General features: G+C 45.7%; 1 protein-coding gene across 3 annotated transcripts in view; it reads right to left on the bottom strand.

The window, feature by feature from the left end:
- Positions 1-2,500: 2,500 nt before the first annotated feature.
- LOC132820983 (H(+)/Cl(-) exchange transporter 4) overlaps positions 2,501-15,079 on the bottom strand; it is an 84,129-nt gene continuing 71,550 nt past the window's right edge. For all 3 annotated transcript variants that reach the window (XM_060833416.1, XM_060833418.1, XM_060833417.1), the window contains exons 10-12: positions 14,302-14,700; positions 10,624-10,840; positions 2,501-5,573 (exon numbers count right to left, since the gene is read on the bottom strand). In XM_060833416.1, the coding sequence (XP_060689399.1) occupies positions 5,483-5,573; positions 10,624-10,840; positions 14,302-14,700 (707 nt within the window). In that variant the 3' untranslated portion in view covers positions 2,501-5,482. The remainder of the gene's footprint in view (positions 5,574-10,623; positions 10,841-14,301; positions 14,701-15,079) is intronic.

Genomic DNA, 15,079 nt, shown 5'->3' with positions numbered 1-15,079 from the left:
GTAAGCACTCAGAACATCCAGTCTCCTGAAGCAGGTCAAACTAGGCCTGACTGCTATCCATGACGACTGCAACCTGTGATCAGTTGTACCTTTGACCTGATCACCGTACATTTGCTGCAATCTTCCCAATGACCAACATTTGCACAAAAACGCCTTTGTACTTCAGTCAGGAGTGAGTAAATTGATAGATAGTTTCTCACTCAGAAGGTTCCTGAACACTTAATCCGAGCCGGTGGACCTGAAGATGTTGTGTCTGAATAATTCACTTCCTCAAATTTGTTCTTTAATGTTTGGCATTCCATCAACAGCAACAACAACAATTCGCAATTATATACATAGATAAATACCGCTTCACAGGAAATCCGGCAAAAATTGACACGGAGCCGGAGGAGGAAACATGAGAACTGGGGTGACCAGAGGTTTGCGAAACAGAGGAGGTTTGCAAGGAGCAGAGATGAATGGGGAATTTGGAGAGGGACTTCCACAGCCTTTGTTTGGACAGTTGAAGGTACATGCTTCTTCGAAGAAAATTGGCCATCCAGACGAAACTAGGGTTGGAGGAATACTGAAACCTTGGGAGACTTGAGCAAATAGGTTACTAGGATAGGATGTTAAACCGTAGTTCCCCACCCTTTTTGGATGTGCTTCACATCCCATCAACATTGACATTGTTTTGTTCGGACCAATCCAAGTCCTTTAACAGTAATGTTTTCACATAAAACCCCAACTGCTTGACTAACATTCTGCAGAGAAGGAAGAAGATGGCTGCCTTGTTCTGTCAAGCCTCTAGGTGACTCCAGTCCCACACCAATGTGGGTAACTCACAGTTGAATTAGCTAAGCAAGGCACTCAGAGCTCAATGGGAAGTTCACACAGAATCCTCTATGTAAGGACACTAATCTCTCTTGTTGACTGCCACACAACAAGCATGGACTACAATTGGAACTCTTGATTTGGACCCCAAGGCCTCCCCTTCAGGATCTTGATAAAGCAAGACCATAAGGCATAGCAGCAGAAATTTGATCATTCAGCCCATCGAGGTCTGCCCTGCCAATCAATCATGGCTGATAAGTTTCTCAATCCCATTCTCCCACTTTCTCGCTGTAACCTTTGATCCCCTTGATACTCAAGAACCTATCTATCTGTGTCTTAAATATATTCAATGATCTGGCCTCCACCGCCTTCTGTGGCAATAAATTCCACAGATTCACTACTCTCTGGCTGAAGACGTTTAGCAGGCCTGGTGTCCTATACTTGCCTGAATGTGCAACCAAAACCATCATACACTTCACCACACACTTATTAAAGGTGAGGTATGGGCATCCTTAGTGATCAGATACACTTAAACACCTGGAAATTCAAAACATACATGGCCCCAAACCTGTGACTGGTCCAGCAGAACTCTGATGAGACGGTTTTAACATGCGTTCTGTGACCTATCTCGCCTCTGTCAGAATGGTCGTCAGTGCAACAGCAGGGTACTGACTCCTGGCTCAGCCCCACTGTTTTTGGGGACAGACTACAGAAGGTGCCTGCCCCTCACAACAACAGTGAGTGGAGCAGGCAAGCCCATGCTGGAAATTCCCAACCAACTCTGCCCTCCAATGTCAGTCTATGATAAACCAGATGATATTTGAAGGTTAACTCTCCAGCGGATGTGGGAGGTCACTTGCAGTTCAGTGCCCACTCAAGGCTCAGAGTTCCCTAGAGACTTGGAACTAAGGAAGGCCAAGTCTGCACTGTTTCTGAGAATGATATTTTTCTACCCAGCTAAGCCTCATCCACCAGGACTCTGGCCTTATGCAATAGCCTGTGCCCTAGATGTGCCCTCTTATGGGAGGCCATGAATGTAAAAAGAAGTGACCTCATTTCTCTGACCTCTGACAGGCAGCAAGATGCTATTCCCTCTTCGTTTTCAGGGCTATGGTAAACCTCAGTCTGTCACAACCAGTCTTTTTTGCCTTGTTTATCTGGCCTCTCATTGAAACCTTGCATTTCCACAGGATCTTGCTTAATCTCAAGATGTCTTAAAGTGCTTTCCAGCCAACAAAGTAAATGTGAAATTCAGTCGCTGATAGTAATATGGCAGGGAACGCAGCAGCCATTTTTCACAAAGCAAGATCTGACAAACATAATTCTGACAACAGCCGCCAAGCTGTTTTATTGATGCTGTCTGATGGGTAAATAATGGCGAGGATACCAAGAAGGCTAACTACGCACTTGTTCAGACTGCAGTGGGATCTTTAATTATTCTCTGAGACATCAGTACAACCCTCCCCCTGAATTGTCAGCCTGGATTTTTAAAGATTCTGGTTTGGAGATAATCTGAGTGAGGGTGGTACACCAAACCATGGTCAATCCCCTCCTCCAGCTTCTTTGAGAATCCTCAACTGCTGCAAATCGGGGCAACCATTTTCCTTTCTTTCTTGTTGTGGTTCTGTTCGCCGAGCTGGAAGTTTTTGCTGCAAACGTTTCGTTCCCTGGCTAGGGAACATCATCAGTGCAAAACTTCCAGCTCGGCGAACAGAACCACAACAATGGACACCCGAGCTACAAATCTTCAACCTTCCTTTCTTTCTTCATGGATTATGGACATCATTGATGAGACCAGTAATAGTTGCTCATCCCTAAGTGCCTCTATATTTAGTGGCTGGCTCAGCCATCTCTGAGGGCATGCAATTGGGTTTGCTTCATCTCCCTTTAACCTCAAAATGGCATCATGCTTTCAAAAACTCTCCGTTTTTGCTTTATCTGTCGTCCCTATGTTTACAGGAACATTTGAAAACCCACTGGCCTTGACATGTCAAGTGCAACAAAAATATCCACTGGTAGTTAAACAGCACGGAATGATATTCAATCGTTCACATCCTCAAAAATCCCAACATGTCCTCTGAAACAGAATACCATTGATGCTAGTTGAACCTAGTTACTGAAACGTAGTTAGTTAATAAATCATTTTGAAGCATGACTTGGCACGTTTTTAACAATGAAATGTACTGAAAAGCCAAGGGGGTTGAAATCAAGTCTTGAGTTGCCAGCTACTAACAGGTTAGAGCCATTGCTAACCCCTTGATTTTCTGAGCTCTCCCCAGAATGGAGTTTTGGAAGTTACCTTGTCAAGATCTCCACCTCGTTGTGGTGTAAATACTCAGCACATTTGTCCTGAATCCTTTCTCCCTGACACTCCAGTGGAAATTTTATCCCATATTAAAATAGATCATTGGACACAGGAGAATGGAATTTGAAAGAACAATGCCCTGGATTCACACACTGACATCGATACAGTGTAGTTCACAAATCGCTGTCTATCAGCAAGTTCAGCTCAGTTTTCCTGGTGAAGTACATCATGAGTAACATTACTAATTTAACACATTTCAACATGCAAACAATTGTGTCATTTTACAGCTTTCCCCTGAACCAAATGCAGATGACACACTGAGAATAATTCTTATTTGATGCAGTGCTTAAAGGTTTTAAAAAGAAACGGTTCTGCTTAACCATTGGTTAAAGTCCATAGCTCCCATTTTAATACAAAATGGGAATCCCCCTGTGGACAGAGGGCTTCCAAATACCGCATCAAAGACTCAGTGCTTTCCAGCTTCACAAACCGTCAATTACATTGCAATTACACCTGAAATTGGCAAGTTCCATTGTTGATTGCAACCTATCCCAACAACAACTTGCATTAATATAGCACGCTTAGTGCAGTTGGAGCACTACCAGACTAAAAAAAAATCAAGCCGACTAAGGCAATATCAGGATCAATGACCAGAAGGGTTGTCAAAGAGGTAGGTTTACGGGGTGGCTTAACAGGACAGGAAAAGTAGAGAGGAGCAGTGGTTAAACGAGAAAGCTCCAGAACCCGGGGTGTGAGCAGCCAAAGGCATGGCCATTGCTGGTGGAGTGGAGTGCAAAAACAAAGAATTGGAGGGATGTAGGGATCTCGAAGGGGGGTAGGGTTGCAGACGTGTCACAGCAATGAGGAAGGCTCTGCTGGAAGTGATTCAACTTGTTTGGGATGAGAATTGCAGCTGGGAAGTCAGACAGAAGACAGTAGGAAAAGTCAGGTGAGCAGTCATTGTGACATTGTTCAATACCGAGGCTTCAATTTCCTCAATACATGTATCTTCAGTGTGAAACTCACAGGACACATTGGGTTAACCACGGATAATTGTTAGTCAATTTTGATGGTGTCCAAATGAAAAAAGCAAGTTGCACAATGCAACAGTCATGAAAGCAAGACATCTCCTGAAGTAGGCACGAGCAATTTTCCCCATATGGCAACTAAATTATGAACACATCCAGTGTTAATTCCAAAGCCTTCATTTTACCTTTGAAAGCGACTATAGGAGAGCTTTACATGATGGGAACAGTGTTTCTGCAAAACTTTCCTATCGAACGTGGGGCCTCACAACAGATCAAATGCTCAAGGTGCACACTAGTCATATAGAGTTCTGAGTCTAAAGCAGTGGATTATAAAACTTGGCACGGGAAGGAATTCTATTGGCATAGTGCAGCTCCTCCCTCCCAAAACTGTCAAGTGTTTCTAAACATAACTTGATAGCATTTAGCTCATGAGGACTGAGATACTAAGGGTTGGAAACTACATAGCTCTGGTTAGCTCCCCTTTAGAATACTGTTCCCAGGTCAGAGCACCTCACAGCCCTCCTCCCACTGCCCATCACAAGAAAGTTATACTGACCTTGAAGTAGGGGGACATTGCAGATTCACTATAGGGATACCATGGTTTGATTGAGTTAAACTGTTGTTGCTTAGGCTAGAGCAGAGTGTGTTCACACCAATGGATTTAAGGGGAAGGTAAATGCATGAGAGGAAATGAAAAGAAGGAGGTGCTCATAGTTTGAAAAGAAATTGGATAGGCAGAGGCCCAAGGGGATTATAAACATTAGCACATGGGCTGTAGAATTCTACATAACACATTGACGTGAACACAATTTATTGTCACTCATCATACTTCTTCAAACTTGATGGATAAGTGAGGAAATTGTGTGAGTATTTTTAATACTGACATTTTCTATATTAAGCATCAATCCAAACAGATTTAAGGACTATTTCCTTTTTTTGCCTCGTATTGTTGCTCTTATCTAGTGTTTGCTACACCACTGACCAATATCGACATGCTATTACATTGATTAATCTCTACTGTTGTACCCCTAGTGAGCGCAGTTCGGGGACAAAGCTGGCCATTAACATCAGATACAACATGAGACTTAACAACACAGCTGCAGTTTTAGCTCCTCATTCTCCAGTCATCTGAAAGAACTCAGTGAAGTCGCCATGAGGCAGTCTCCACCTCTTAGTCCAGTCCTCTTCTGAACAAGTTTGTGTTTGCGAGAAGTTCTGGTGGATCCTGTGATCAAAATTCCTTTCACTGAGAAGCCACCATGTCCTGAGAGTTTGTCCTGCCATTTAGCTTCGAAAACTGAATTGGGCAAGGCAGCAACAGTGGGCACACGAGTGGTCAATTGAACATGATGGATTCCGGGTCCTGATTGGCCATTTGGGCCATGTGCCTTAGCACATCTTTTTTAGTTAAGATGCCCAGGAGACGTCTGCAAAAAGAAGAAGAAAAATACCAATAATGTGTTTATTAAATGCATTCATGTGGTTCAGGGTACAGAACAGGTTACAAGTATCTGATGATTTTCCTGCAGACCATTCTGGAGTGTTGTAAAAGATTTTGTCAACGCAAGGCTGGGGTTATTGCCAATCCTGAGTTGCTCTAAAGAAGCATCATGACAATGTCTATGGTGTCCTTAGCCATCACCTTGTGATGAACTCTGGCCATGCCCTAAGTCCTCACTCCCATGAAAATGCCACCATCCATGTGGTCTCTGATACACCACTCTCACTCCACAGTGGGAAACCACTTGCTACACCCACTTCCCAACTCTGAGAGGTTTGTTGCTGCTCTGCAATGATCCCATCCTGGCAATGTTAGAGTTATCCCACCTCAGCAGCTTGGACTTTAACTCTGCACTCCTACCTACTATCTCCTCTTTGTTGCTAGGTTTTTATGAATCTTAATATTAATCTAACCGGGCCTACTACAACTTAGCTTTCCCAAATGTATTTGCACACACATTTTGACTGCTGCTGTACGTCTGAGATCATCATTCTGTCCCCTTCCTCTTGCTCACTCCTCTTCTGTTGTCTTCACCCCTCCTGGACTCCATTCAAGATTATTGTGCTTGCTTTCACTTCTCCTCTCTGAGGTACTGTGCCGTCACAATTCCCAATGCCCACCCTTCATTACTCCTCCAATTTGTTGGTCCTTTGCTGCAACCTGGACCTGACTCCACCTTAGGTCAGCTCCCATCTTGCCTCTGAGCTTCTCAAAGCATCCACTGACAGGCTCAGAGTGTCGGCCATGCCTTAGTTTGTAGCACTCCTCACCCCGAACCACAAGACTCTGGCTTGAGGACCCAAGTCAAGGTTTGAGCATAAAGGTCAGGGCTACTGTGCAGTACCATTCTGACAGAGCCCATCAGAGAAGGAGTTAATGCAAGGCCTCCCCATCGACCTGCTCAGCTCCATGTAACAGATCCCATAGCACTCTTTGGAAGAATTTCTGGTGTCCCTGACCAATATGTACCCCTCGATCCACATCGACAGCGCAGGTTGTCTGTTCACTGTCACATCACTGTTTGCGGGAGGTTTGCTTTGGGCTGTTAAATTGCTAAATCATCAGGAATCATTCAGTCTTCCAAAGATGGCTTATCTGTATTTCATAGCTCAACACGAACTCCAATTTGTTTGATCCCCTTCCTGAACAATGCCTCTTACTGGAGAAAAGTATCCGTTTCATTGTAATTTTGGAAATTCACCATCACATCATCCAATTAACAAATAACATACTGCAAGCATTGCCCACCAGATGACAACAAAACTAGTTGGGGGGTGTGGAATTAAATTCCAACGAAGTTGCAGGTGATTTGATCTTTTGTTGTCACATGTACCTGCATACATTTTAGGTCGATTTTAAAAACCAAATCACTCGTGTTTCTAATTAAAAATGTGAGATAAATGTGAGGTGCTGCATTTTGGGAAAGCAAATCTTAGCAGGACTTATACACTTAATGGTAAGGTCCTAGGGAGCATTGCTGAACAAAGAGACCTTGGTGTGCAGGTTCATAGCTCCTTGAAAGTGGAGTCGCAGGTAGGTAGGATAGTGAAGAAGGCATTTGGTATGCTTTCCTTTATTGGTCAGAGTATTGAGTACAGGAGTTGGGAGGTCATGTTGCTGCTGTTAGGCAACTTTTGGAATATTGAGTGCAATTCTGGTCTCTTTCCTATCAGAAGAGTGTTGCGAAACTTGAAAGGGTTCAGAAACTATTTCTGAGGAAATGTGTGGAGAGGCGAAGGGGCTAAACTAAAATGTGGTTAAAAAGGTCAGCAGCTCCCTATATCACTGGAGAACATCCTGCTTCATCCTTAAAGGGACCACGACTCTCAACATTGAAAACGGCAACCACACTTTCAACAGTGGCTGCACTTCCACAAGTGCTTCACTGGCTGTAAAACATTTCATGACAGACTGCGGTATTCCAAAGTGCTACATGAATGCAAGTCTTTCTTTTTTATTAAAGGAACTCATTATAAACTCTGCCTCACTTCACTTTCTCACTGACGTTGCCATCCAGCACACTCAGCTGCAACTCCAACTTGTTTCCATAGACCCTTTTCGAACAAAGATAAGGACAACTTTCTTCAGCCAGAGAGCGGTGAATCTGTGGTACTCATTGCCACAGAAGGCTGTGGAGACCAGGTCATTGAGTATATTTAAGACAGAGATAGCTAGGTTCTTGATTATCAAGGGGATCAAGGGTCACAGGGAAAAAGTGGGAGAGATTGGGGTTGAGAAACATATCAGCATGATTGAATGGTTGAGCGGACGTGATGGGCTGAATGGCCTAATTTTTGCTCCTATGTCTTATGATGATTTTTAGGAGAAACTTCAGAAGTAAATTACAGGAGATTTAAAACCAGTGCATGAACAGAGACTAATCAGGCTCGTGCTTATCTGTCCCAATCTCACTTAGAGTCATAGAGATGGACAGCATGGAAACAGACCCTTCGGTCCAACTCGTCCGGACTAGATAACCCAACCCAATCTAGTCCCACCTGCCAGCACCTGGCCCATATCTCTCCAACCCTTCCTATTCATATACCCATCCAGATGCCTCTTAAATGTTGTACTAGCCTCCACCACTTCCTCTGGCAGATCATTCCACATACGTACCACCCTCTGCGTGAAAAGGTTGCCCCCTGTGATCTCTTTCATATCTTTCCTCTCTCACCCTAAACCTATGCCCTCTAGTTCTGGACTCCCCAACCCCAGGAAAAAGACCTTGTCTATTTACCCTATCTATGACCCTCCTGATTTTATAAACCTCGATAAGGTCACTCCTCAGCCTCCGACGCTCCAGGGAAAACAGCGCCAGCCTGTTCAGCCTCTCCCTCTAGCTCAAATCCTCTAACCCTGGCAACATCCTTAGAAATCGTTTCTGAACCCTTTCAAGTTTCACAACATTGTTCTGATAGGAAGGAGACCAGAATTGCATACAATATTCCAAAAGTTGCCTAACAGCAGCAACATGATCTCCCAACTCCTGTACTCAATACTCTGACCAATAAGGGAAAGCATACCAAACACCTTCTTCACTATCCTATCTACCTGCGACTCCACTTTCAAGGAGCTATGAACCTGCACTCCAAGATCTCTTTGTTCAGCAACACTCCCTAGGACCTTACCATTAAGTTTATAAGTCCTGCTAAGATTTGTTTTCCCAAAATGCAGCACCTCACATTTATCTGAATTAAATTCCATCTGCCACTTCTCAGCCCATTGGCCCATCTGGTCCAAATCCTGTTGTAATCTGAGGTAACCCTTTTTGCTGACCACTACACCTCCAATTTTGGTGTCATCTGCAAACTTACTAACTATACCTCTTCAGCTCACATTCAAATCATTTATTTCAATGACAAAACGTTGTGGACCCAGCACTGATCCTTGTGGCAGTCCACTGGTCACAGGCCTCCATCCGAAAAACAACCCTCCACCACCACCCTCTGTTTTCTACCTTTGAGCCAGTTTTGTATCCAAATGGCTAGTTCTCCCTGTATTCCATGAGATCTAACCTTGCTAATCAGTCTCCCATGGGGAACCTTGTTGAACGCCTTACTGAGGTCCATATAGATCATGTCTACCACTCTGCCCTCATCAATCCTCTTTGTTACTTCTTCAAGAAACTCAATCAAGTTTGTGAGACTTGATTTCCCATGCACAAAGCCATGTTGCCTATCGCTAATTCCCTCCAACAACTTGCCCACCACCGAGGTCAGGCTCACCGGTCTATAGTTCCCTGGCTTGTCATTACCGCCCTTCTTAAACAGTGGCACCACGTTAGCCAACCTCCAGTCTTCCGGCACCTCACCTGTGACTATCGATGATACAAGTATCTCAGCAAGAGGCCCAGCAATCACTTCCCTGCTTCCCGCAGTGTTCTAGGGTACACGTGATCAGGTCCTGGGGAATTCCTTTTGCCAGCATTTGGTCCATATCCCTCTCAACCCTTCCTATTCATAGACTTCATGCAGACTTTTGCCAAATTTTGGCTAATACTGTTCTTAAAAATGTCTTAGGATGTTTCATTACATCAAATGTATTCTATAAAGACAAGCTAATGGTGTTTTAAAAAAATATCATAACCTCCATTTTGTTCTATGCTTGGAAGGTTTTCATCAAGATGATAGTTATCCTAATCATAAGATCAAAAGAGATAGGAGCAGGAATAGGCCATTGGCCCATTCAGTTTGCTCTGCCATTCAATGAGATCATGGCTGATCTGATAATCCGAACTCCACTTTCCTGCCTTTTCCCTTCAAATCCCTTAGTGATGTCAAAATCTGACTACCTCAGCCTTGAATGCACGTCATGATTTAGCTTCAAAAGCCCCTCTGTGGTAAAGAATTCCACATCTAGATCCATGACCTCCTGAGAGAAGAAGTTTCCTCTCATCTCTGTCTTAAATGGATGACCTCTTATCCTGAGATCACACCCTCCACTCATGGACTCTCCCACAAGGGGAAACAGCCTTTAAGCATCTACCCTGTCAAGCCTCCTGAAAGTTATGTATGTAAGGCCACCTCTTATTCTTCTAAACTCCAGGCCTGATCTACTCAACCCCTCCTCATAAGGCAGTTCCTCCAAACCTGGGATCAATTTAGTGAACTTTTTTTGGACTCCCTCCAATGGCAGTATATCTTTCCTTTGATAAAGGGCCCAAAACGTTTCGCAGTATTCTAGGCAATGGTCTGACGAGAGGCAGGTATAGTTTTAGCAAGAGTTCCTTACTTTTGTGCTCCATCCCCATTGAAATAAAGGCCAAGGATGTCATTTGCCTTTCCTATTACCCATTGGACTTTTATACTAGCTTTTTGTGAATTATACATGGGGTCCCCAAACCCCTCTGTCATAGCTTCCTAGGGCATCGTTATCATATGGTGCCCCTCGGTGTGTCACTGTTGCAGACGGCTGTTGTGTGGGAAGACAGAAAACGCATTGAGAAGATGTCCTTTGCATCACCAAACATGACTCACCCGCTGCGAGTGACCAGGCACTGTCGGAGGCCGAGTTTACGGAATATGTCCACCACCGTCTCCATGGGCGTGTGGTCCGTTACCGTGAAGGGGCTCAGGTTGAGAATCCTCCGCAGTTTGAGCGGGCATGGGCTGTTGCCAAGTAATGGTGGTGGATCTTCAGTGAAATACACAATGGAGTTGCTGACCACTCCATCTTGTACCTTTCTGGCATTTTCTGACAAGGGGGAGGCAAAGAACAAACACTGAGCAAACACAAAACCTTCGCATTCTGGCTGGTTCGGCTGTTGGTTCCCCCTAAGCCACATGAGTATGCACACATACAAATCCACAAACCATTTTCTCCCTTCCTTTCCAGATGGCACTATTCCATCGTGGACTATGTTACCAAATGGGCATTATCAATTGTCTCGTGCCTCAAGTGGACAGCACGGTGTCACAGTGGTTAGCACTGCTGCCTCACAGTGCCAACGTCTCAGGTTTGATTCCAGCCTCGGGTGACTGTCTGTGTGGAGTTTGCACATTCTCCCAATGTCTGCAAGGGTTTCCTCTGGGTACTCTGGTTTCCTCCCACAGTCCAAAGATGTGTAGGTTAGGTGAATAGGCCATGCTAAATTGGCCATAGGTGCATTAGTCAGGTGTAAATATAGGGTAGGGGAATAGGTCTGGAGGGGTTCCTCTTCGGAGAGTTGGTGAGGATTTGTTGGGCTGAAGGGGCTGTTTCTATGCTGTAGGGAATCTAATCTAATCAACCTGTAGTCCTGGGCACCAGTTACAGGAAAGGGCTAACAAGAGCTTAACTCTAATGTGACGATGCCACTGCTTTAACAAGGTTATTTTGTCCTTGGCTATTTTTGAAGGGAGGTCATAAAGGCAGGTGTGCAAACCAGCAGGGATTAACAGCGAAACAAGGGAAGGGAAGTGGCCATTTCTCCCAGTTCAGGTTTGCTCTAGTTTTTGTTTTAGCTGTAGCAGTCACAGGATGCTTCAGTCCAGAGGTGTTGCAAGCTTCAGTAAAGGATTCCTCTGAAATCTCCCTCTGGATATTGCTCCCGCCTGCCTAAAAGAATCTGTGTTTGAATTTACCTTTCTGCCAAGAGGATTGTTTATGGAATGTTACTGGATTGGAACAGTTAATTAATTAATCATAGAATCCCAACAGTGTGGAAACAGGCCAATTGGCCCAATACTGACTCTCCAAAGAGTAACCCACCCAGACCCATTCCCCTACCTTATTACTCTACATTACCCCTGACTAATGCACCTAACCTGCAATTCCTGCAAGTTAGCATGGCCAATTCATCTGATCTGCTCATCTTTGGACAGTGGGAGGAAACCAGAGCACCCGGAGGAAACCCACGCAGACACGGGGAGAATGTGCAAACTCCACACAGACAGCCACCTGAGGCTGGAATCGAACTTGTGATGCTGGTGCTGTGAGGCAGCTAACCACTGAGCCACCGTGCCACCCAATTAAGTTGCTATATTAGGTCAGTTCAGTTTTCCAATAGTTAAGGTATTCTAAGTTCTGCTTTCTTTCACTCGCGTTTCAACTGTAGTGTTTAAATAAATTCTGTTTTGCTTAAAGCCGAGAGGTTTGACCAGCTGCATCACACCTGGGATACTCACTTTACATCTGCCTTTAAAATAAGAACAATATAGGCTCTAGGCTACCTTCTGAAAATATTTTGAGGGGGTCAGGCCCAGCCCATAACGATAATAACTCCTGAGCATCTTTGTGAGGAGCTACATCATGGTAGCATAAGACCATATAGAATAGGGCAGTTCCAGAGATGCACCCTCTCACTACCCCTTGTACAAGCTTACGTTTGGTAAGGGCCATTGACCTTACCACAATGGTCTTATTCCAAAGTACACAAACATGTTCCAGCCTGGAGGTGCGGAGGAGCACTAGCTGAGAGTTTTACAAATACCAGCACTAGACTAACTCATCTCAAACCAGGCCATCGACTTGACCTCTTCCAGTCTGGGTTGTACAATGCTATTTGTCAAAGGCTTTAACCTCTGAGCCATGATGGGGCAGCCTCTGTCCCTGCTCCCCTTCCTAATCCCTTCAATGCAACCCCACTTCATTTAATCAGCCACTTTACTGCCCTCACAATCAGGAAGCCTGTGACAAATACAGCCTGGTACCCTCAGCAAATTCTGATGGGGGTTCCCCCTGATTCATTTCTGTTGGTAGTGAAGAAGATGACTCCCTGGACCTGAATTAGAAAGTAACTTCACACTTCACTGCCTTGTATCGGACTGAGAGTCTGGACGGATGTGTGTCAAGTTTCCATTGAAGGTGCCAGTCAGCTTTAGCTCAGACTCTGGTTTTGCACTTCCTGGAACAAATTCATTTGGAGGGGAGGGATGGGCAGGTCGGTTAAGCCTCTGACAGGCCACACCATACATAACCCATCCACAACCACAGTCCAAGGATGTGCAAGTCAGGTGAATTGGCCATACTAAATTGCCCAGAGTGTTAGGTGCATTAGTCAGAGGGAAATGGGTCTGGGTGGTTTACTCTTCATAGGGTCGGTGTGGACTGGTTGGGCTGAAGGGCCTGTTTCCACACTGTAGGGAATCTAATCTAATCTAATATAGGAGCATTCCCCATTCACCACCAGCCAGTAGGTTGTGTGGGCTCGATACAGCAGGGGGCTGCTCGGAGCCCTACAAAACCCAAATGTTTGAAGTGAGGGGCATGACAATTACCGACTGGACATGAATATTCTGCTGAATTTTATCTCAGATATTTTAGTGGCACCTGAGGAACAGGTGAGATGACAGAGAGATGACAGTCCCTGAATTCACTTCCCCAGAGAGAGAGAGAGAGCTCTGGAGGCAGACTCACTGAATATTTACAAAGCCAAAGTAGATCGGGCCCTAGGCTAACAATTTAAGGGAGTACGTGGTGATCGGGTGTCAGCAGGAGTACATGGTGATCGGGTGTCAGCAGGAGCGCGTGGTGATCGGGTGTCAGCAGGAGTGCGTGGTGATCGGGTGTCAGCAGGAGTGTGTGGAGATCGGGTGTCAGCAGGAGTACGTGGTGATCGGGTGTCAGCAGGAGTGTGTGGAGATCGGGTGTCAGCAGGAGTACGTGGTGATCGGGTGTCAGCAGGAGTGTGCGGTGATCGGGGGTCAGCAGGAGTACGTGGTGATCGGGTGTCAGCAGGAGTACGTGGTGATCGGGTGTCAGCAGGAGTACGTGGTGATCGGGTGTCAGCAGGAGTGCGTGGTGATCGGGTGTCAGCAGGAGTACGTGGTGATCGGGTGTCAGCAGGAGTACGTGGTGATCGGGTGTCAGCAGGAGTGCGTGGTGATCGGGTGTCAGCAGGAGTACGTGGTGATCGGGTGTCAGCAGGAGTACGTGGTGATCGGGTGTCAGCAGGAGTGTGTGGTGATCGGGTGACAGCCGGAGTGCACAGTTAGAGGGCACAATGAGATCAGCAACGACCTTGTAGAGTGAGAGAGCACACATGAGGGGCTGAATGGGCCTGCTCTGAGCTCACACGTTTCGCCTATGGCCAGGAGTGTCTGGTGCATGGTTCGAGACCAACACCAACAACTCGCGTCAACGTGAAACACTCCAAGCGAAGCGAGTCTGTAAGGCTCAATTCTGGGCTGAATCCATGCAATGTAATCATAACATGCACTAAGTGGAAAACTCACTGATTGCAGGAATGAGATCCCTTCTTTGGACAAAGCCAATGAGCCGCTCCGATTCCTTGGTGACGACCACAGGGAAGCCATTGTAATCTGTGTCTTTAATCAGGGTCTCCACATCCTCCACGGTCATGCTGCCTTGGGTCAGCACTGAGAGCGGGGGCTCAGTCCGCCTGGGCCTCATCACGTCAGTGGCCAGGGTCCGGTGCCTGAACTCATCCTTTGAATCCAAGAAAGGGTAGCCATTCAAGTGGATGTGTGCTTCGTAGATGCCCACTTTCCCAAAGGCATCTGCCACCCACTTGCTGGTCACTGCTGCAGCCATTAACGGTACAATGTACTCCAATCCACCGGTTAGCTCAAACATGATCACAACCAGGGACACCGTCATTCGAGTGACTCCACCTGCGGCAAAATTGTCAAGAGCTAGAACAAGCTTTAAACATTTTGGATAAAATCAGTGGCTCAACAAATGAGAAAGTGATAAAGCTGGCCCAGTATTTAATCTTAAATTCTCCTCCTTGTGTTCAAATCCCTTCACAGCCTATCCTGTCTTGGTAAGCCCCTTCACCTGTACAACCCTCTGAAATCTCTGCACTCTCACACCTCCGGTCTCTTGTGCACCTGCGATGTTCTCTGCTCCTTCGGTGGTGTCCCCTTCAGGTCCAGGATTCCCTCTCTATCCCTTTGCAGCTTCCCGCTCTCTGTCTCCTTTCTGTCAATCCCACTTCTTCCAACTTTTGACCAAGATTCTCCTGTTTCCATATGTGCCTTGGTGTCATGT

The sequence above is a fragment of the Hemiscyllium ocellatum genome, chromosome 12, assembly GCF_020745735.1.
Source record: "Hemiscyllium ocellatum isolate sHemOce1 chromosome 12, sHemOce1.pat.X.cur, whole genome shotgun sequence".
Lineage (NCBI taxonomy): Eukaryota > Metazoa > Chordata > Chondrichthyes > Orectolobiformes > Hemiscylliidae > Hemiscyllium > Hemiscyllium ocellatum.
This window is presented reverse-complemented; position numbering and strand designations above follow the sequence as displayed.